The sequence below is a fragment of the Rhincodon typus genome, chromosome 12 (assembly GCF_021869965.1).
Source record: "Rhincodon typus isolate 14 chromosome 12, sRhiTyp1.1, whole genome shotgun sequence".
NCBI classification, from domain to species: Eukaryota; Metazoa; Chordata; class Chondrichthyes; order Orectolobiformes; family Rhincodontidae; genus Rhincodon; species Rhincodon typus.
Window position 1 is genome coordinate 23,500,490 of NC_063343.1, and position 23,749 is coordinate 23,524,238.

General features: G+C 40.3%; 2 protein-coding genes across 4 annotated transcripts in view; both read right to left on the reverse strand.

Moving 5' to 3' along the window:
- LOC109915331 (prenylcysteine oxidase-like) overlaps nt 1-2,089 on the reverse strand; it is a 40,272-nt gene extending 38,183 nt beyond the window's left edge. The window contains exons 1-2 of one of the 2 annotated variants that reach the window (XM_048603884.1): nt 1,800-2,089; nt 627-833 (exon numbers count right to left, since the gene is read on the reverse strand). In XM_048603884.1, coding sequence (XP_048459841.1) covers nt 627-833; nt 1,800-1,890 — 298 coding nt within the window. In that variant the 5' untranslated portion in view covers nt 1,891-2,089. The remainder of the gene's footprint in view (nt 1-626; nt 834-1,799) is intronic. The other variant, XM_020514942.2, reaches the window with a different exon arrangement.
- Nucleotides 2,090-13,164: 11,075 nt separating this feature from the next.
- On the reverse strand, nt 13,165-23,556 carry LOC109915330 (grpE protein homolog 2, mitochondrial-like). Of its 2 annotated transcripts, XM_048603570.1 has the most exons (5): nt 23,417-23,553; nt 22,746-22,749; nt 18,305-18,502; nt 15,007-15,088; nt 13,165-14,732 (listed from the first exon to the last, which is right to left on the reverse strand). In XM_048603570.1, exons 1-5 carry the CDS (start codon nt 23,512-23,514, stop codon nt 14,365-14,367), a joined length of 750 nt encoding a protein of 249 aa, XP_048459527.1. In that variant the 5' UTR covers nt 23,515-23,553; the 3' UTR covers nt 13,165-14,364. The 2 variants fall into 2 exon arrangements, with proteins under 2 accessions (XP_048459527.1, XP_048459528.1); XM_048603571.1 differs by lacking the exon at nt 22,746-22,749 and having other exon boundaries at nt 18,305-18,500; nt 23,417-23,556.
- Between the last annotated feature and the right edge of the window lie 193 nt (nt 23,557-23,749).

Sequence of the window (23,749 nt, forward strand, 5' to 3'; positions counted from 1 at the left end):
CCAATCATACCCCACTTGCCAATAATCAGCACACTCTTTTCACAGATAAAATGTTGTCTTCCATTTACTTTTGTAATTCTTGCAAATGGTCTTGAGTGTAAGATAGGAGGTTTGATAAAATGCGTCTTTTTTCAGCAATAATCAAATTTCTCATGTTATTGTATCAAACTTCAAATATATTTAATTCTGGATTAATGCAGTTCTCAGCTTTTGTAGAATCACAGAATCCCTACAGTGTGGAAGGCAGGCCATTCAGCGCATCGAGTCCACACCAACTCTCCAAACAGCATTCCACCCAGACCCACACCTGTACCTTATCCCTGTCACCCTGCATTTCCCATGGTTAATCCACCAAGCCTGCACACCTCTGACCATTACAGGCAATTTAGCATGGCCAATCCACCTAATCTGCACATCCAAGGTCTGTGGGCGGAAACCGGAGCAAAACCGTCCAGACACAGGGAGAATGTGCAAACTCCACACAGCCCAAGGATGGAATAGCACCTGGGTCCCTGGCGTTGTGAGGCAGCAGTGATAACTGCTGAGCCACTGTGCCACTTAGCTCCTCATTGCTAAAGAAAACATGCTGAGTACTTTGGAAACTGAATTATTAAATATCATTTTACCTAAATGTTTAACAAAGTCTTGCATGTGAAGGTTGAGTGGGTGAATGACTGAGCCGCCAATCTCATATTGCTGACCATTTACAGTTACTGTTGCTAGTCGACCTCCAATAGTGCCCTTCTCGTAGACATCAATTTTAACATTAGGACCAAATTCCCGTCTAAGGAAATAGGCAGCTGATGATCCTCCAATTCCTGCACCAACTACAGCTGTGGAGAACAAAATGAAATGGAGTGAATAAAAGGAATCCCAATGTATAATATCTAGCTACTTATTTTGGTTATGTTTAAACACACATTGAAACAAAATCACTTTATTCATAACATTACATAGATTTTGACATTTTAGCAATCCACTTAAGTATTTTACGAACTCTTAATAATTGCAGCTGATCACAACACACTGTGAAAAACCAAAGGGAGGGCAGAAATAAAGAAAAATACTTAGAGGTGCATCAAATTTACACTCTTACCAAATGATTTTGAAGTTGCAAGCAAAACTGGTTCTACTATGGACTTGGATGAGTTTGATGTAAATCAAAACCAACCAGAAATTATTTAATATTCATACAATTGCTACACCATGTATAAATAAACATGCCTCCAATACAACACATCAGTTTAGATATTCTTTCAAACCTGTCTTATTGCCTCAAAATCTCATTTGGGAATTTTGCTGCAACTCTTCAAATTTCTTCTATGAATTGGGGAAGCATGATGATGTATTTTTATTACACAATCATCTGACTGCAGCAGGAATCAAAAAACATGAAATCCTAGCAATGTCACAGCTACCACTCAGGTCTTTGGCCTCACAAACCAGTTCAAACTACCCCAAATAGCATCTTTCAAATCGTGCTTAATCTGAAACAGAGGAATTCCATTTGATGTATTACAATGTACCAAAATCAAGCTAATTTAGGCACAATGATGCACTTCTCATTTCCAACATCTCTACAGCGTTTTTGCAATGGATGCGACTTAGTCTCATTTTTCTTGGATTCATGAAACTGCATATGTTTGCGGCAAAATGCATTAGTTTTTGCCAGGGGACGTTACTTCGACAGCAATTCTCGGTAAAAAGATCTGAGAATACCATCTGTACAAGCTGAAATAATATAAACATCAAGCATGTTACTACTCGGCAGTTAAATGACTTTTAAACACCAATCTTACCTATTTTTTTAGGGGGCGGTTCTTCCTGGTGGCTTAGAGTGACTGCGATTCTGAGCAATAAAGTACAAGTCAGCAGAACACCACCAGCCATGTTGCACAAAGCTGAAACTCAATGTCCGATGCACAGTGACTAACAGGACGAGAGGTGCCCCAAGCCCGTTGACAGTAAAAAGATGCAGCAACAGGGAGATCGCGTTACTGTGGAGCAGACATACAGCAGCTATCTTTCCCAGCGCTCCTCCGCCGTGGGCTGACCCTGCACAGGCGGTCCCTCCAAACACCTGGAACCGGATCACAACCTGAACTCAGCACGAGCGACAAAAGTTTCATAGGCTTGGGTTCACCCCCGTCCCCGGAGTTATTTTGTTCAAAAGTGGGAGAAAATGAAAGGGAATGCTTCCCACCCCCCTCCAACCCCGGTTGGCGGAATTCCTTCGTCTCATGCATACTCAGTCCGGTTTAATCAGGTGATTCCTGTGCCGGGTTTTGCGGCATCCCGCACCATTGCCAAAGACTGTGGCAGAAAGGCACATGCGCGGGCCCTGAGCCGGAAATTGAGGGTTCAATGGCTCATTCTTTTTGTAATGAATGGCCAAGGTTCACGCTTTAGACAAGACCCACTTTCAGGTTCAAATCGTCCCCTTCTAATTTTGGGGATCTGCGACAAGTAAACTTTAAGAGATTTTAATTGGTCTACGTCTGCACGAATGGATCACACAATTGCTAATACAATACATATACAACCAGGGCGAAAATAACATGCACAGAATCGTTTCAGAGATAGTAGGAACTGCAGATGCTGGAGAATCGGACATAACAAGGTGTAGAGCTGGATGAACACAGCAGGCCAAGCAGCATCAGAGGAGCAGGAAGGCTGACGTTTCGGGCCTAGACCCTTCTTCAGAAAATGGAGAATCGTAATGGGGCAGAAGCAGGAAATTCTGTCCATCATGCCTGCGCCGGTTCTTCCAATGAGCATCATTATAAGAGTCATTCAGCATAGAAACTGACCCTTCGGCCCAACTCGTCCATGCCGACGAGATTTCCTAAACTGAACTAGACCCTTTTGCTTGCGTTTGACCCGTATCCCTCTTAAACTTTTCCTATCCATATACCTATCTAAATGTTGTAATTGTACTCGCCTCTACCACTTCCTCTGGCAGTTCGTTCCATTTATGTACCACCCCCAGTGAAAAAGTTGTCACCCAGGTCCCTTTTAAATCATTCCCCTCTCATTTTTAACTTCTCTAGTTTTGAATTCCCCTACCCTGGGGAAAAGAACTTGGCTATTCACCTTATCTATGCCCTTCATGGTTTTACATGCTTTCAGTTTAATAACATTCTTCAGATCAGAATTATATGCAGTACTACAAATATGGCCTTACCGATGTCTTGTACAACCATAACCTGACATGCCAACTCCTGTATTCAATGCTCTGATCGATGAAGGCAAGCATGTCAAATGCCTTCTTCACCACCCTGTCTATCTGTGATGCCACTTTCAAGGATCTATGTATCTGACCCCTAGATCTCTCTGTTTGACAACACTGCCCAGGGCCCTACCAATAACTGTGTAAGTCCTTCTCTAGTTTGTCTTACCAAAATGCAACACCTCACATTTATCTAAATTAAACTCCATCTACCATTCCTTGGCCCACTGGCCCAGTTGATCAAGATCTGTTGTATTCTTAGATGACCTTCTTCACTGTCTGCTCACACCAATTTTGGTGTCATTCACAAATTTACTAACCATGACCCCTGTATTCTCATCCAAATCATCTATATGAATGACGAACAACAGTGGACACAGCACCAATCCTTGCGGCACACCAGTAGTCACAGGCCTCCAGACTAAACAACAATCCTCTACCACCACCCTCTTTCTCCTACCAACAAACAAATTTTGTATCTAGTTAGCTAGCTCTCCCCGGATCCCATGTGATTTAACCTTACTAACCAGTCTACCATGTGGAACCTTGTCAAAGGCCTTGTTAAAGTCCACATAGACACATCTACCACTCTACCTTCATCTATCTTCTTGGTCGCCTCTTCAAAAAGCTCAATCAAGTTTGTGAGACATGATTTCCTATGCACAAAGCTATGCTGACTATCCCTAATCAGTCCTTGCTTTCCAAATGCATGTAGATCCTGTCTCTCAGAATCTCCTGCAACAACTATCCACCACATTGTCAGGCTCACTGGTCTGTTGTTCCCTGGCTTTTCCTTGCAGCCTTTCTTAAATAATGGCACAATGTTTGCTACCTTCTTAGCACCTCACTCGTGGCTATTGATGATACAAATATCTCTGTCAAGGGCCCAGCAGTTTCTTTCCTAACTTCCCACAATGTCCTGGGATACATGTGATCAGGTCTCAGGGATTTATCTGTCTTTATGCGTTTTAAGACCGCCAGCAAATTCTCTTCTGTAATGTGGACTCTTTACAAGCTGTCACCACTTATTTCCCTGAACTCCCTAGCTTCCATGTCTTTCTCCAGAGTAAATACTGATGTGAAATATTCATTTAGGATCTCAACCATCTCCTGTGGTTCCACACATAGACGTTCTCATTGATCTTTAAGTGATCTTATTCTTTCTCTAGTAACTCTTTTGCTTTTAATATATTTAATTATTTGCCCTGAAAATCTAGTGCCAATCTCTGTCTTTTCTCTCACATGCTACTTGTATCGAAAAATCATCCAACGCCCTCAATTGGAATGTCTCAATTGAACCTGCCTCTACCACATTTCCAGATAGTGCATTCCATACATTAAATGTGTTGTAACTCACTGTATGGAAATGTTTTTTCCTCACATTAACCTTGCTTCTTCTCCACATCACTTTAAATCTACACCCTGATGTTCTTGTTCCCTTTACAAATGAGAACAATTTAGTCCCTATCTATTCTATTCAGCCCATTCATGATTTGGAAAACCTCAATCAAGTGTCCTGTCAGCCTTCTCCTCACCAAGGAATAGAGTCCTATCTTCTTCAATCCATTCTCATAACAGAAGTTTCTCATGCCTGGAACTATCCTTTTAAATCACTTCTGCATTCTGCAGCGCACTCACATCCTTCCTATAATATGGTGGCTACAAGTGCACACAATATTCTAGCTGAGATCTATCAAGTGTCTCAACCAAGTTCAACATCACCTCCTCTTTCTTGTACTCTATGCCCCTACTAATAAAGCTGAGGACACTGTAGATATTTTTAAACAACCTATCTAGATATGGGATGACACACCTCTAAAGCAAATTGGACTTGAACAAGGCCTCCTGATCCAGAGGTATGAACAGTGCAACTCAGCCACAAGTCCTACAAAACATGAAATATTTTCATAGTAGATATTTTTTCATCAATGTGCTCAGAGATTTTATTACACAGATGGGACTGGAATCCAGGACACTAGGCTCAGAGGTAGGGACACCACCACCGCACGAGTGCCCTCAACTGTATAACTGCTCTTTCCATCTGTCCTTAACCTTCATTGATCTGTACACATGTATGCCCAGTTTCCTCTGCTCCTGCACCCTCCTTAAAATACACCCTCTATTTTATGTTGTTTCTCAATGTTCTTCCTAGCAAAACACACCATCTCACACCTCTCTGCAATGAACATCATCTGTTCCTATCCACCCACTCCACCAACTCGTAAATGCTCTATTGGAGTTCCACACTATCCTCCTCTCAGTTTACAATTCTTCCAAGTTCATGTCATCTGTAACCTTGGTAATTGTTTCCTACCCACCAAGATTCAGATCATTTATAAATATCTAAAGTTTTAGAGTAGATTTGTAGCTCAGGTTGTGGATGTTGTGGTTGGTTGGCTCGCCGAGCTGGTTCGTTGTCCTGCAGACGACCTGGTACTCCACGAAGAAAGCCATCAACAAACACATAGAACTCGACCCCATATTCACTGCATTGTGAAGGAAAACCAGAAGGGAGGTAATCCAGCTCAACAGACTCCAGAGTTTAAATACCAGGTGGGAAAACACAACTGCGCTTCATTGGAGGCTGCACTGATGATGTTATCCAGCAGGGTAATGAAACGTCTGTGGAACAACGGACCAGCTCGGCAAGCCAACCAACCACAACATTTATAAATATATCAGGAAAAGCAAGGGTCCCAATACCAACCCTTGTGGAGCTCCACTATAAGCTTTCCTTCAGCCTAAGAAATATCCATTGACCAGTACTCTCGGCTTCCTATCACTCAGCCAAATGCACTTTTCTACTGTCCTCTTCATATCATAACCTATAACTTTCCTCACAAGTCTGTTCGTGGCACTGTCTCAAACACCTTCTGTAAATCCATTTGGTTCATGTACGACTGTTACTCAAGATCCTTTAGAATGCAGATCAAAAATTAATAGAAATTTCTTCATACCAGACATCATGGTATAAAGACTATCGACTTGGAATTCCATCAGCCTGATTTAATTCTTGGAACTTTCATGAAAAAGTTTTCCAAAGAGACGAGAAACACTGACTTAAAATGCCCACAGAAATCACCTGATCCATATGGGTTGGTCAAGCTTCATGAAACCAAGTGGGATGAAACAAAAGACAACCTGACCTGAATTTAATATTTCATCCAAAGTTAATTAAAGCAGTGAACCCCATCCTGGGGCAGGTGTGAAAAAGCTCTTAGGCCCCATGTGATTTATACATCATGAGAATCTTCAAATATTGGAGATGGAAGCTCACCTACAATTATCATACCTAGAAAAACAATTTTAAAAAGCAGATAGGCAATGTACAAACAAAATGCTATTTCAAGAGGTTTTTTCCTTGGCAAAAGAAGAAGAAACTATAAAGTTAAATCAGGCTGGAAAAGGCTTTCTTTACATCTTAAAACAAAAAACCCAGTGACAACACTGGCTGGAGAGAAACATCAGGGTATCAAGAACTTTAAAAATAACAGCAATAGTTGTTACTGTTCTCAGACAGACCCAACTAACCAATTGTGGTCTCAGGTCCAATCCATATATTTGTTTATACTGGACACTATCACCCATTAGGTTACTAGCTGTGTGCGTGTGTGAGGGCAGCAAGTGAGTGCATGAACTCCATAACATCACTTTGTATCTATCATTTTTCTCAGGGGTAGCAGGTAATAAACCTTCTCTTTCTCTCATAAGAAAACCTTGGGGTTTGCTCCTTACTGCTGTTGAAAAAGAATAGTTAGCCACGTTTTAATTGGTGAAGGGGGATAGCTGTATTCCAAAAGAGATCTTAAATCTTTGTTGTGACCAATTGGCCTAAAGGAGAGCATTTCACCCCTCCCATCCTAGTCATAACAGAGATTGAAGTGATTTACTTGCTGCCAATGAAGAAAAGGGGAAGCAGAACCTTCAAGTCAAAACAGATTTGCATTAAGGGCCTCAAAACGGGCCTCTTGTTTGCCTTTGAAAATTTAAATCTGAGACCAAGGGTTTAAATTTGAGCAACATAAGTATGATGAAGAGTGAGAAATTAGATTGGACGATATATTTCACTGAATAAATGCAAATATTTAAAGGAATTAATTTATGATTTTCAACAAATATACATTTGTTTAAAAAATAGGAATAGTAGTCTGCACCCCTCCATTGCTAACTGGATAAGTTAAAGATAGTATTTGTTTAAAATAAATGACTTTTAACATTAAAAAGAGATTTAAATGTGAGAATTTTAGAAATCAGCAAAAGATTACCAATAAATAAAAAGTGAAATAGCAAGTAACATAATAAACAGATTGTAAAAGTGTTTTTTATTTACAGATGTAACCAAAAGAAATCTATAGAAGTAAATGTGAGTTGACAGTACTTTTTGTGTGAGATCTGTAACTCAAGGTTAATAAATTCAAGTGCTTTGGATTGTCACAGGCAGCACCTAAAAGATAACACCCTCAGCACAGGGTCTGTTGACCCTTGATCTGCATCGTTAACCAGTCTGAGCAGCAGTGTTTCCGAGAATAAGGCTTGTGGGGCAGATGTTTGTGGACCTCTGCAGCCTCTTGGCAGAAAATCTAAAGCCAAAACAAACAGATAATGAACACGTTAAACACAGCCCTCAATATCTTTGCTTTCAGTTCATTCCAAGGACCTGCTGCAGACATATGTCGAGTATCACTATCTACAGCACACATTGCATTAGCCAGATAATGGATGCCTTGTCTGTGACACCTTCCAATGTTATTAAGTTTGAGATGTTTACGACCAGTTAAGCCCGGAGGGCTGGCAGCTTTGCCTCTGTTACCAAAATTTCTCAGGTTCAGGGCATTGTAGACTGTGCCCATGTGACAATCAAGGTACCATAGTAACAGGCAGGTGTTTTATCAGTCAGATTGTTCAATGAACTGCTGGTGTGGACCACCGCAAGAGGATATTGCAAGTGTGCACCTAGTACCCAGGGAGCGGTCATAACCATTCATCCTTCAGCAGGTTCAACAGCTTTTTTGTCCACGAGACAGCCTCGGCGAACAGCTCCAACAGGAGTGAACAGGATATACCCTTTCAATATCTAACTGCTGACACCAATGTGGAAGCCCAACACAGACATGGAGGAAGTACAACCATGGAAATCTTGCCCTTAGAGCCACTGGCTTGTGCAATATCAGATTCCTTTGCTTAGACCAATCTGGGGTCAGGAGGAGATATCCTTCAATATAGCCACGCAATGGTATCCTGATTTTAGTGGTGCGTTGTACCCTGCAAAATTTTGCACTTCAGACAGAACCAAAGCTGGCACCTGAAGAAGGTACAGAATGCCTGAAATCCTCAAACGAGGGCCCAAATAATTTCCCAGAAATATTAAGGAATCAAAGGTCTAGTGAGAGGGAGGAATTGAAGAAAATCAGTATTAGTTAAAATAAGTTGCTAGGACTATTAATGGGGTTAAAGCCTGACAAATCCAAGGGCCTGATAATCTACATACCAGAGTCCAAAAATAATTGCCTAGGAAATATTGGATGCCATTGGTGGTCATCTTCAAAAGCTATATACACTCTAGAGCAGATTGCAGGATAGATAGTGTAATCCCACTATTTAAAACAGGAGGGAAAGAAATCAAAAAGCAGTGAATTACAAACCAGTTAGCTTAGCATCAGTGGTAGGAAATTGCTAGAAATGTTATAAAATACATGTTAACAGAACACTTGAAAAGCATTAATGGTTATATAAAATATCAGCACATGTTTATGAAAGGGAAGTCATGCTTTCCTAATCTACTGGAGTTTTTGAGGATGTAAGTAGTAGAATAGATAAGGGAGAACCAGCTCATGACAGAACCAAATTAAATATTTCCAAGTTTGCCGATGCACAATACTATGCGGAATTGTGAGTTTTGAGGAGGATGCAAGGCTTCAAGGTGATCAGTACAAGTTGAGTGAGTGGATAAATGCAGTGTGATGTGGATAAGTGTGAAGTTATGCTCTTCTATGTGAAAAGCAGAAAGGCAGAGTATTATTTAAATGGTGATTTATTGGCAAGTGTGGATGTACAAAGGGATCTGGTTATCCTTGTACATCAGTCAAAGAAAAATAGGCAGGCAGATGCAGCAAACAATTAGGAAATATTTGTCTTCACTGCAAGATGATTTCAGTTCCGAAGTCCTGAGCTACAGCAATTCTTAATATGCCTTACACAATTATACAGGCCTTGCTGATACTGCACCCGAGTGTAGTGTGCGGTTTTGGCTTTGGCCTCTCTACCTAAGAAAAGATATACTTGCTACAGAATGTGTACAGAAAAGTTCACTTGGTTGATACTGGGGAATGGTAGGATCTTTGTTTGAGAAGAAATTAGTTTGACTGGGCCTGTGTTGATCAGAGTACAGAAGAATGAGATGGAATGTGATTAAAATATACAAAATTCTAATAGGGCTAGATAGGCTAGGTGCAGGGATGAAGTTTCCCCTGGCTGGGAGTATAGAACCAGGGGTCAGGATATAGTGTAGGCCATTTAGGGCTGTGATGAGAAAACATTTCAAAATGCCTAATGCAAACAGGCATCCACCCATTACATTCTTTCAGTTTTACAACCAAATAAACGAGGCTCAAACCATTCATCTGTGCATGCAATCCTCAAAATAACATGATAGTTACATTTCTGAAACCATGTACTGGAAACATATTCCAAAAGAAACCTTGTAAATGGTTACATTCTTGGAAGTTATCCCGGCAAATTTGACAATTTTAATACAGTGAATCTTTCTGTTGCTGCACATCCTTTCATGACAGTGAATACTACTGTTTCCATTCGCATGACGAGGGATGAAGTTGGTTATTGCCATTATTGAACAATCCTTTCTTAGACATTTGAAACAGGACCACATACATTTCCTTGTAAGATTTGTCACGTTATGCAACTACATGGGATGTGGAGAAAATAGTGAAGATAGAAATAATCCCAGGCATAACTAGATGGATCAAAACAGCAAGTATAAAAAGTGTGGCAGGAACAAATGACTGTCATCCATTAAAGGTCACTGTCAGCATTGCTATACGTCCATCAATAGATCAGTAACCAATAATAATTGCATTATCTCAAATGAGGCATGCTTTATTGGAATAATGGGAGTGAGTACAGTAAAATCCTTGATATGGCAAAACAGCATTAATGGAGAAACTGTATTCATTTCCCCAGGGTCAATGTGGTATGAAGTATAAATTAAACAAAGGCAGGTCTTATACAATTAATAGTAAGGCCGAGGGCAGTGTGGTAGAACAGAGAGACCTAGAGGTTCAGGTTCATATTTCTTTGAAATTGTGTCACAGGTATACAGGGTGGTTAAGGCAGCGTTCAGCACACTTGCCTTCATTGTTCAGAAATTTGAGGATATGAGTTGGGATTTCACGTTGTGATCGTACAGGACATTGGTCAGGCCTCTGTGTGCAGTTCTGATCCTTCCTTTGGCAGGATGATGTCATTAAATTGAAGAGGGTTCAGAAAATATTTACCAGGTTGTTGCTGGGAATGGAGGAATGGCGTTATTTTTAAAAAAAAAAAAGGCTGGATAGGCTAGAGCTTTTCTCACTGGAGCAAATGAGGTGGAGGGGTGACCTTATTGAGGCTTCTAAAATCATGAGGGGCATAGATAAAGTGAATAGTAAGGGTCTTTTCACTAGGATAGGTCAAAACTAGCAGGCATTTTTTAAAAAAAGGTGAGCAGAAAGTTTTAAAAAGGACGTGGAGCAAGAGTGGTTCGCGTGTGGAGTGAACTGCCAGAGGAAGTGTCAGATGCAAGTACAGTTATAAACATTTAAAAGACATTTGAATAACATCATGAACAGGAAAGGTTTGGAGATATGTGGATCAAACACAGGCAAGGGAAACTATTTTACTTTGGGAACATGGTCAGGGTGTGTTTCCATGCTACACGAGTCTATAAACAATTATCAGGCCACACATAATCATGCCTTCATTAAAACAGAAATAACCAACACCACAGTATCAGTAATAATGAGCACTGAGAGTGAAACGATTCTCAGAGAACAATCTTGATTGCACAATCCTACTTCTAAGTGGTATCACCCAATGGCTTCAACAGATTGCTTGTTCTTTCCTCCAACACAGTTCCCATTAGACACCTTCTGGATTTCGGCACCCGTAAGGACCCTACCACAGACAGTCCCAGCTCCAACTGTGCAGAAACAAACCTGATTATCACCAATGTCACAAAATACACAGCTTTGTCAGAACAGCCTAGGGCAAAAATTGTAATCTGGAGAGATCTTTACAGGTTCCTTCACTGCCATCATCCCTGTCTCTATCTTTTTTTCCCCTCAGGGTCCACCTGCACTTACCAGACAACAAAGAACAGGAGAGCATCTGGTACAGTTGCACATGGTGTTTAACCATCAAAAGGTGTTACTTTGAGTGGTGCTTTGCAAAGTAGCAAGCATAATGTTGCAGACCAGCCTGAGGTAGGATTCTACATTTTAAAGGGGGAACAAAAATCAGAAGTTGTCCTGTATACCATGCTCCATGAGGTGGTTAAGGGTCTTGGCACCAGGTTTGAGTTCATGTACAAACTAGAAAGCCTACTGAGATGCCTGGAACATTTTGAAAGAGGAATGTAAAGTGTTTCACACTGTCAAAAGATTACTGTTCAGTACTGTTATAATACATGCACTTTTTAATGCAATGATTCATCATGGGGACCGATGTTTTTAAACAGGAAATTGACCTTATATTGCAATACAAATGAAGCTGATCAGTGCTTTTCAATGCAGAAAGCACCATAATACAATGGTAATCTTTAATAATACAAAATATCCTGTCAGTCTACGCTATCAGTAAAAACCATGATAGCAAGAGCTCTGGCCAACTTTTTTTTTTAAAAAAAAAGTGTTTACACTTAGATCCAATCACCTGCTTCCCTAACATTTATTGATGAGAACCCTACTTTGATTTTGAAACAGACACCCACTACTCTTCTTTTCCTAATGGAAAGTCTGTTGTTTTAACAACTGTGACTATTATCACTGCTAGGCTGAATTTCAAGATAGTAGGTGGTCCATTCAGAGAATGAACAGCATTTTTAAGCTGTTGCCCATTTGAAGTAGTTACCATTTGTTGGTGCAAACATTACAAATACACTTTTTTCCTCCACATGAAAGTATCAATGATACCAAAGAATTTTAGATAGTAAGAAGTTCAGTTCCTTGAAGGTATGGAAAAATATATTTTATTAATACATGGCTATAGAGGGTACATGGAGGCACATATGGAATGGGTCAGAGGGTGAAAAGGACTTTTTAAATTCTTACTGCACCTAGGAACTGGCAGTGGATTTCTAAGCGGTCTGTGTCTGGACCCATATTTCCCCACACTCCAGCATAAATCTCAGACTGTGTTGTGAAGTTTATAAAGTCACATGGGTCAGATCAGAAAATCTACACACCATGAAAATGCATGTGGGGTCATTCAGTTCATTTAGCCAGTTTCATTAAATGGGATCATCCACATCCATGACAACTTTAGCTCTTTAAAAAGTTTGAGAATGTTTTGGGGGTATAACAATTGACTTCAAAAATTAGCTGATCTAGCATAATAGACCATTTAAGAGCCTTCCAAAATCCCAAGTTATTAAAAACTTGATTATACAACAAAATGTGTAATTCAAAACCTTTCATGATCAAGGTAGATCTAACAGGGGGGGTTGGTTTCAAATGCCTATAGCCAAAATTGGAATGGAAAGTCAAATTATTAAAAAAAGGTGGTTCTTTTCATTAAAAGCATATTACCCTAAATTAGAAGCAAATTTTACTCAAATTCTGTCACCTAGTACAAGGAATACCAGTTTGGTCAGTGCGTTAGATATTAAATAGAAGTTGTAATGAGTAGAAACCTGGTACCATAAAATAAGTAGGGTTCTAAACTTTTTCTTAAAAAAACAACTTCTCAGCTCGTTTATTAAAGTGAGTACTTATTGACAATATATAAAAGTGACTTTGGGCACTTGACATACATTTAGTTCACAACACTAAAAGAATACAGAAACAAATATATTACAGTTTTCACTAGCATACTTGCACTAACGATTACAAAAAATAAAATTTGCTCATCATGGTATGTTATAAATAGATTTACAGTTTTACACTGTAATAAATAACATACTATTGTTCATTGAACACAGTTTCAACATAGACTTGTACAAAATAATTTCAGAAACAAATGAAGATTAGCCAGCTCAGTCTAAAACTTGGATTCTATGTACAGGGATCATTTCACCAGTTCTTCATTTAACTGTTTCCAGTTAAAATCAAGGGCACAAAATGTCAACAGATTAAAAAAGTCTTGCACAGTGGAACTGAATAGAATTCAATCTTTTCTAACTCAACATTTTGACAAGAAAAAGCCTCCACATTGCAAAAATTTCCAAGCAACAACCTAATCTTAACTAAGAGTTCTGGAAGGCCATTACATGAAGCATTTAATCCTGGTAAAATTTTACTGCCCTTTCTAGATTTTGTTTTTTCCACCCCCCAGCCTTAAGGCTCAGTTCCAAGTAATTCTACAGTAGGTTTCCAATTGTAGTGCTGTTATAAGCCTTGATATATTGCAAATTGTGAAATTATCCAACTGTTTGTTGATTCCAATCCATCAATTCACACAAGGGGATAAAGACATAGCCAGGAATGGGAATTCAAGACATTTCACACCTTAAAAAAGGAGCACTGTGGCAAACTGTAACAACTAAAAGAAATTATAATCTTAGTGTAGACCACAACTTTTCATGGCACAACTACAGACTGAATCAGAGGCACTTCCATTGCGAGTTCTTTTATTATGTAGTGGGTCGAGACAAGTTGGAGTTCTCTGGCAGTGTTAGACAAACTAGACCTCTATCATGCCTTAAGCTTTCAGTACAACAGGCATATCACCTTCAATAGATTTGATGGGACATGTGAAAATGCACGTGACATCATATGTTTCTGCACCCCACTCACCTTCATAGACAAATCTTAGCAGCAATTCAATGCCCTTCATGATATAGCTAACCATCAATGAAAAGGATATTTTTCATAGAATTAATTCTAAGATCATACACTATATTGTGACAGTCAGAAAATTCAGTTCTACTGTGCCTTAAAATGTGGCTGGGCCTCAATGGCCAGTCCAACTTGTGCAGTCCTTAGAACCCTGCCATGAAGTTTATACCCTTCTTGTACTATTTTTACCACTGTACTGGGTAACGCATCCACAGATGGAACACGCAGCAGGATTTCGTGTTCAGCTGAGTTGTATTCAAGGCCAATGGAATTCATCTTCTCCAATCCGTGCTTAGAAAATATTTTGCACAGCTTCTCATCAATCAAGCATACACCTTTATAGAAGTTCTTCAAAGTTGGGCTGGAGTTAGCAAGGTCCTCCTCAGTTACGCTCCGAGTTGTCTTTTCTAGGAGATCAGCTACTGCTAGGATATCTTTACAAAGACTATGAATACCTACGGAAAGGAAAAAATGCTGTTCATTAAAACATGCATTGGATCTGCAGTAGTATTTTGTAATTCCCTTCCCTTAAGCTGTTCCAATGAACCCTTACTGATAAATTTCAAGTCTTAACCAGTTCAGATTTCCAAGTAATTTCTCACTAACCCAAAAAAGCCACGTATCAAGTCTATTGCAGATGCACAAATCATTTAGTCAGGGATACGTATCAATGGCTTAAAAAGATAAATCTTGAAACTTAGCAAGTACAATTTATATATACACACATACCATATAATCTGGCATCTTCAACACATTTTCTGATTCTTCTATTGTCATCTTCAACATGGGCTACAATTCTCCGATACTTCTCCTATTAAAAACCAAACAAGAGTCAAAATAGACATTTAAGAAAGTGAGGACCTTTATACAGTTAGAGTACTTCAAAAAAGCATAACTTCATAGCGTGAACATAGTAAACCAGATTCTGATTAAGTCTGTCCATAGTAATCTACATGAATTGTTTCACTGAGCATTGTGTAAAATACTGCTATACAGCGTTAAAATTGGAAGTATGTACACAAGTGTTATCCAATGTAATATTACATTACTGCTAAAGAGCCCAATGGATAAAATTTATACAAACAAACGAGTGACAACAGAATACAGAACCAAACAGATGAAGTCCAATCCTTTGCCTGTATTGATCAGTCATCGGTAGTGAACAAATCATTCATGGTATTTGTATCCTGGGTTAAAGGAGGGAAAACTAGCCAGGGTACCTGCTCCAAGTTCAGCAGTTTCCTGCTGGATGTTAAGCAAATACAGTACCAGATCATAATTTCCACCAGTTACACACCATGCTACCAAATTCCAGGCTCAGGCATGGTAAGTAATTATTTGGATGAAATACTGAGGGTGGAGAGCACCTGAAAATGCATGGAATATGAGACTGCATACAATCAATGAGGGAAATATGCAAAATTATAAACCAGTTTAATAGCATGAACAATTGACAACTCCATGCTACAGTATGCAAGCTACTCACTCAAAAAGGTGCACTTAAAATTAATTAGTAGCTTATTAAAAGATTGCAACCAATTCCCAGTTTGCCACCATTTTTCACATGAAGTTGGTTTGCTTTGTTTAGAATCAAGAGCTTGTTCTCAACAAACTCCTGACAACACACCTTCAACTTCAAGGATCAGAGCCCCTGCTACTCCGTTTCACAACGCTCATCCACCTTGATGCTGCAAGTCACCTGCAATGAGCATTCGGATGGTCCGGTGCAGAATCCAAACTTCCGATGTTCCACACTGGCCTGAAATTTGGCTTCAGGAATACAATTATTAGAATGCAGTGTTATAATCCAGCACACAAAATAATTCACAACGTTTGCTCACACTAGTGTTAAAAACCTCTGACATTTTCCATACTTGGGAGCCAGTAGTAAACAGGTTCCACTTTAAGTGATTTTGGAACTCAATTCCTCAAGTTAATTTTGTCGTCAAGATCAAAATTTCATTGTATTCAATTGAATACAATATAGGTGCATCAAAATCTATGGCAATAACAAAAAGACATGGGTTTAAGCTACATATTGACAAGACAACAATTCAGATAGCCAATTAGGTTATTTTCTCATCTGGTCAAAAAAAGGACAAAACGTTCGATTTAAAACAAGTTTTTGACTTAACTAAAACAAACAAAAATACTTGAAACACTCCATCTGCAGGCTTTTAATTAGTCAATGGTACTGAATGCTACCTCGAGTCCACCATCTTGGCTGCATATGTCTAATCAAATCAAATACTGCATCAGACGTTAACCTCAGGATTTGGTTTCCTTGGTTATACAACTAATTCTTCCCTCAACAATGTTGTGAATCCAAGCTCAAAGAATGGAAGACAGCAAATCAGAGCAGAGGTTTTGACCAGCTTTAGGTCTTACTTCAGCTGGGTTGATCTTGGCTCAGATAGTTCACATTATTCCCAACATTGGTTTCTATTTCTCTCAGAATCTGTTTGAGAATGGCATGGACTATAGCAACAATTTCATTTTCTAGCCTTATTGGAAGAAATTGTTTTCTATTAAAATGCAAATATTTTCCAAAAATCAGCTATTACACACCTCTAGAGCAAGTGGGACTGGAAACCAAACTTCCTGCCTCTAGAGATAGGGGCATGGCTACCGCACCACAAGAGCCTCCTCTTGGCAAGAATGCCAAGAGATGTTACTACAAACCTCTGGAGCAGGTGGGAATTGAATCCAGGCTTCTTGGCTACACAAACACAGATTTATAAAGCCTGTACATCATTTGCACGAGGTCAGAATTCCTGAATTGATAGGGTCACACTCCGATTGTGTATGAGTTTACATCATTTTAGAACTGCATAGGATCTTAGTTGCCCATGACCAGAATGTCAAGAGGGCCTAATCCTCAATAAAAGCAGGTGCTAGTGAAGCACATTGTGTAGTAGGAGCTGGAGAGCAACTAAGTTAATTCTCAGTAGAATATGACTCTTTGTTGAATTCTGAAGAATTATATTCAACTCAATGTTAGATGTGTTTCATCCCCCCCTCTTTACAGATGCTACCAGAACTGCCGAGTTTCTCCAAAACTCTTATTTCAGATCTCCAGTTTCCAAAGTACTTCACTTTCATTGGTCACCTTATTCCTTACACTGGCTCAAAATTCTATTTCCAGCATCAATTTTATTTATAACAAACTAATCTTAAAACAATTATTTTTATAAAAGCAGTAGTCTATTTTATCCATTTTGTCATGTTAGATATAATCTAGGATTTTGTAGTCAGAGGCTAAGAGGCTGCTTTCACCACTGATCTTGAAAGCTAGTGTTAATTCCAATTCAAACTCACCTAAAGGGGATCTCTGGCATTCAGCACCAATGATTACATTTCAGGCTAAGAAACAGTACTCAGAGCAAACCCAAATAGTAATAAAAGTACTTACCATCCTTTACTCTTGATAATTTTTCACCAAGCAAAATAGAGGATGGCGTATACGCATGGGATTGAGATAGGTATTAACATCAAATTTGACATTTTACAAAAAAAAAAAATCTTTCTACAAGAGGAGTCACTTCAAGGGTTTAAGGGAAACTAGAAAAAGCAAAGCAGGAAGAGGTTCATGTCAAATCAAGCAATTTCTCAGTACAAGAATTACAAAGTCACACCCTAGAAGCAGGCAATCACTAACAGCAACTTATGGATGCTCTGAACTACAACTGAGCAGGGAACAGTTTGCTGTATGGTGCCCCTCCCAGTCTCTGTAGTTTATGACTGCCCAGATTTTGCAGCTGTGATTTACATGCATTTGTTAACCTAACTGAATTAATCAATCTAAAAACTTAAAAAGGCACACTTTGGTGTGCAAGCTTTGAGATGCACCAATGAAACACCAAGTAAACAACTGCTCCCAGAAAGATTACTGTTGAGCCCTGCGTTTTCCACCAGGTGAGCAACTTTAGGCACTACTGTGTGCACATAGGGTGACAAACATGGTAGCAAATAGAGGCTTGGCTGCAGGTTCTACTTTGGTCACAAACACTATTCAAATGAGACTTGCCTGCAGGGTCTGATGTTCTTTCACTAACTCGTTCATTTTAAGTTGCAGCTTTTTTTGACCAGCACATGGACTAGGAGACATCTTTTGTTGCATTGCATTTTCAGCAGCACACTTGAGAGTGTTGGCAGAGTCCAGTTGATCTTGATTTTCTTCGGTCTTGTGTTGGATAGTACCACCACAGACAGTCAAGAAACCCCTAGAATTGAAACATATTATTCCACTTAACCAGCTTGGATATAATTTCCACATATTATATGCCTTTTCTGTCCATACCAGATACTTGCTACATTTGACCAGTTTCAGCATGGCTGGCAGTTCATTGTTCAAGTCTGTATTGTCATTTATTGCATTTTAAATGAACCAGTATTTTGATGCAAGTTTAATACAAGTTTAAAAGTATTACTTGACTTCAATATCACAAAGTGCGTAATATATTTTGAAGCAGTAATTCGTGAAAAGTTGGACTACACAATACCAGATTTCTCCTCATGCTCAGTGAGAAAGTTAAGTGCGGTTGACCTCAAAACAGCAAGCACACCCTCTACCCACCATCCCCCGGTCAGAACGGTAATGCATACATCTTCCACATCCACTGTATTTAAAGGTTATTTTTAAAAAAAAGAAAGCTTTGAATGAATGTACAACAGTCAATGAACCAAAGCAAGAACCAAAAGAACTGCAGATGCTGTGAATCAAGAACAAAAACAGATGTTGCTGGAAAAGCTCAGCAGCTCTGGCAGCATATGTGAAGAAGAAACAAAAATCAGTGTTAACGTCTCAGGTCTGGTGACCCTTCCTCAGAAGGAAAGCAGCCCACTTGTCTGCCAAGCTTTTTCCGGCCTAGCATGATGCAACTTAAATGCTAAGTTCACATCGGACCACCCCCATTCCTCCAAACTTGGAGCAACCAGACAATCCATTTGAGGTGCTGGCAAGGACATCAACTTTGAATTGTTTTTCCAAGTAGTGCCACAACATGCAGAGGCAGTTGAGTTTAATGCCTGATCTGCAAACTAAATATTCAATGGGTTTCACACAAGCTGAGCCTAAAAGAATTGAAATGGAACACCAGACTTCTTCCCACCGAAGAATTTTTAAAAACCCCAAATATCACACTGAGGATTCAGGTAGCTAAAATTTCCTATTTTCTTAAAATGCAAAACTTCCAGCAGTTCTAAATTTCATTCTAACGAGAAGGGGAACATGTTATAACAGCTAGATAAATATTTTACCTCATTTATTTAAAGTACCAAAAACAGACAGAGCACTTTCAAAGTCTGAAGTACTGAATTACATTTTTCCATAAAAGTCAAAAATAATAAAAGCTTACAAAGCCCCAATAATTTCCCACCATTCATACAAAACCAGGCATCAGTGCAGAGAAAAAAAGAGGGGTATTGTTTAAAACAAAAATTGGGACAGCCTTTTTCCTTCAATCCATCTGTTCACCTTAAAAGCTCACTAACATCAACAAAATCTTCAATGCTTCAGCGGCACCACAGCATAACCAGTTTGGACCGGTCAGTTTAAACAGAGAATCCTATAGAAAACACTTTCTTCTATACAAAAGAAAAGCACAGCAGTATTTCTAGGATTGATGAAATTCCATGTTGGAACAGTTGCACCTTCAAAGTAAGGCTTATTTTATTCTTTACTAAGTAAAAGAGCAGGTAGAGATAAACTTAAAAAGGGAAATCCTATATTAATCTTTCATTTGAAGTAGCTATGATTTCCAGATTGAAATTCTATACCCTGAATCTTACTCAATGCCTCAAATATAACAAACACTTAGAAATTCTGCACGCGTTCCACCAAATTTCCAGCCCATGAGAAACTTCTGTTTGCATTACTCTTGCAGAATCCACAATCACTTGCTGACGTTAAGTTAGATTTTTTGGAGGAGAGGTGAGCCTAAGAGATAGGCAGCACACAGAGTTAGGCGTTGCTTTAAGACTCCAATCCCAAAAAAAATTACACTGCTAAAAAAAAAGTTGAAACAGCTACTTGAAATGGGAAGTACAAAATAAAAACCTTAAGGCAGAACATAAAGGTTGAATAAATTTCAATCCTAAAATGTAATTAGAACTAATTAAGCAGAATGTTTATAATTAATGGAGTCTACATTTGCCAGCTGCAAATCTTAAAACCATTAACAGTACATGCAAAACAGTGCAGATACCATGTCTGCCTCAATGTAATACTACACCAAGTATCTTAAAAGGCATTAAAAAGTCAAAATTTAGAGTTGTAACTTAAATAGCACTCAATTTTTCATCTATTTGAGCCAAATTCACATCCTGGCAACCCTACCATCAGATAAAACATTTACCTCTTGAAAATGATTATGTTGACTACATTACAAGTTTGCTTTGGTGAATAAGTCAGTCAAGAGCAAGGAACTTTCCATGCTAGTACATGAAATTAAATGAAGTGATCTTAGTATGGGCCAGGATTGGGGGTGGAAACAGCAAGGAGTGTGATTTGAGACAAGACAAAAAAAAACTGCAAATGCTGGAATCCAAGGCATACAAACAGGAGGCTGGAAGAACAGCAAGCCAGGCAGCATTTGGAGGAAAGGAGAAGTCAATGTTTTGAGTATTATCTTTCCTCAGGACTGTGTGATTTGTGATGATGAGTGGGATTTATTTTCTTCTCCCAACTGCATGTGCAAGTCAACTTGATAGTAGCCTCATCAAGTCAATCACCCCTCAAAACACCTCAGAACATTCTGAAAGGTCACAGGGCCTGAAATATTAATTCTGCTTTCTCTCCATAGATGCTGCCAGAATTGCTGAGAATTCTCAGCAATCTCGGTTTTGCTTGAACTCCAATTAAGCAAGGCCTCAGTCTTAAAATTCTCCTTCACTCTGCAATTGTTCAATCATGCCTCAGCTGTATTCTTCCCTAGCCCTGAAACCCTCATGCTAATCATGATATTTCAACAAATTTTAGATGAAATAATTACATGTCCAATGTATCAGGGACAACAATTTACTATCCCCAGGTGTGCCTCATTCCAATCTTTAAGTCAAAAATTAAAAAAACCCAACAGGCAAAGGGTATTCTGAAAAGACCAAGCAGCACCCTAGACTGCAACCCCTCCTGGCTCATCCAATAAAAAGACAGCCACTCCTTCAGGTCAGCTCCATTTCCTGGGATTAACAAAGAGCACACTCGGTCATTATTCTTGACCGTGGATGCCGTGAAGCATGGGGTAGCACGGTGGCTCAGTGGTTAGTACTGCTGCCTCACAGCACTAGGGTTCAATCCCCACCTCGGGCAACTGTCTGTGTGGAGTTTGCACGTTCTCCCCGTGTCTGTGTGGGTTTCCGCCAGGCACTCTGGTTTCCTCCCACAGTCCAAAGTGGTACAGGTTAGGTAGATTGGCCATGCTAAATTGCCCAGTGTCCAGGGGAGGTGTCAATTAGGTGGGTTACTGGTAAAGGGAATTGGGAGATGGATCTGGGTGGGATGCTCGGAGGGTCAGTGTGGATTGGTTGGGCTGAAGGGCCTGTTTCCACACTGTAGGGATTCTATGCAGCCACTTTAACAAGATCACAGCAAAGCATTGCTACTAAACAACTGCCATGATGCATGTCTGGTCAGCCACAATTCTACTGAATGATACAGCAGGCTTGAGGGGGTGAACAGTATACTCTTGTTCTTATTTCTTTTAGACCTCCAGGAGGGGAAACAACACTTGGAGCAGGGAGCGATTGGGGGGGGGTGGAGAGAGAGAGAGAGAGAGAGAGAGAGAGAGAAAACCATCTAAAAATGTCAAATATTGGCTAGCCTTCAAAACTAAATTCCTGCTCTATACAAGGGTTACTTTCAAGGTCCCAGAACGAAATAACACTTTTCAGACCACAAAACTTTACAACAAAAGCAGTAATGTTTGCAAGCATTCTGAAGTTACCTACAGAACACTACGTTTCAATTTGAAGTGTTTCAGAACACTGACAAAGCCTTATAAAAGGTCCTGTTTAAAAAAAAATTAATAAACCCAAGCCCTCTTCCCCCAGAAAAAGAGGCCTCCTACAGCACCGAGAAGAGAAAAGCTACATTAACCTCCATCCAGTGCGCGAACAGAAATGATTACGGGAACCCCCAGTGCATGTATCAGTCCTAAAAACGTCTGCGCGTCTGGTCGATCTAGCAGAAATTTGACCTTGACGCAAGTTTTTCGTCTAATTTTCTTCCATCCTCCGGTTCACAGATCTCCCTTCTTTTTCAAAGAAAAACCTGCGTTTGGTGAGCCGGTGTAATTTTGAGCGAAAAGTTACGGGGACAATTTTTGAACACAAATAGGAAACTTTTGACCTTGGTCAATCATTCGGAACACATTTTGCAATACCGCAAATTATTCAGGGTGAATCGTAAAATACGCCGTAACCCACTAATACACACAAAAAAAAAGGATATTCAAGTCTCGGACCGATTTGCTGCTTTCGAGCTAAAATAGGGTTTCAGGCTGGGGTGGAAAGAAAATTGAAGCGCCTACGTGAGAAGCAGCACGACAGCAGAAGCAGCTGGCCCTGGATTGAATCCTCCGGCTCATCCGTCAAAAAGACGGCCACTCCTTCAGACCAGCTGCACTTTCCGGGAATAACGACGATTCCCGAACTCCATATCCGGGCCGGGGACTTAAAATTCACAACCTTTGCCGCTAACAAACAAACCCCATACACCAATTATCCCCTTCCACCGCCCGCCCTTTCCATCCCTTCCCTTCCCTTCAGTCCCCCGCGCCCCTAGCCCATCCCCCATCTCCTCCCCTTGTGAAATGACAGTTTACTCACCGGGTTGTGGAATCACAAACTCCCTTCCTATAGCCGGAATATAACGGAGGCAAGCGGCTTCCCGACTGAAGACGGTGCGAGCGCTCTCAGCGCCGTCTCCAGCCCAGAGAAATACCGAGTGGCGGGAGGACATGCCCCCCACCCCCGACAGCTCGCGGGCCAGCATCTCCCCAGACCTCCCCACCAAGAGCCGTAGTAGTGATGGCGCCCGGTCCGGGATCACTGCCCATTTGGGGCGTGTTGGGGGTACTCACTACCCGGGCCTTATGCCTAGGCTTCCTCACCCACACACAATCGTTAAATGGTGACTCACCTGCTGCTACTGCTACTACTACTACTACTGCCCCGTAATGCCCAAAACGCCGCTCCGTTAGAAGTCCGCCTCATAGCAGACACGTACGCGACCGCCATCTTCACTGTGCAACCGGTTTACCGGCTGCTCGCTTTAATATCAGGCAAGCCCCGCCCACTGACACCACACCGCCCCGCCCAGACAAGGTCCCGCCCCCTGACACCATCTAGCCCAGCCGTGGAGGTGCTGGTGATGAACAGGGTGGACAACACCAGCATATACTCCAACACGTCTATTTGGACACAGAGCCAATACACTGTGGAGCTGGAGGAACACAGTAGGTCAGACAACATC

What these genes read in the sequence shown, in the direction of transcription:
- LOC109915330 (XM_048603570.1), bottom strand. Translation starts at nt 23,514, where the DNA reads ATGGCGGTCGCGTACGTGTCTGCTATGAGGCGGACTTCTAACGGAGCG. An exon ending in AAGAACATCAGACCCTGCAG is followed by an intron (nt 15,089 to 18,304) that starts GCAAGTCTCATT and finishes GGTTTTTAATAG; the next exon opens with GAGAAGTATCGGAGAATTGT. An exon ending in TGAAGATGCCAGATTATATG is followed by an intron (nt 14,733 to 15,006) that starts GTATGTGTGTAT and finishes TCCTTTCCGTAG; the next exon opens with GTATTCATAGTCTTTGTAAA.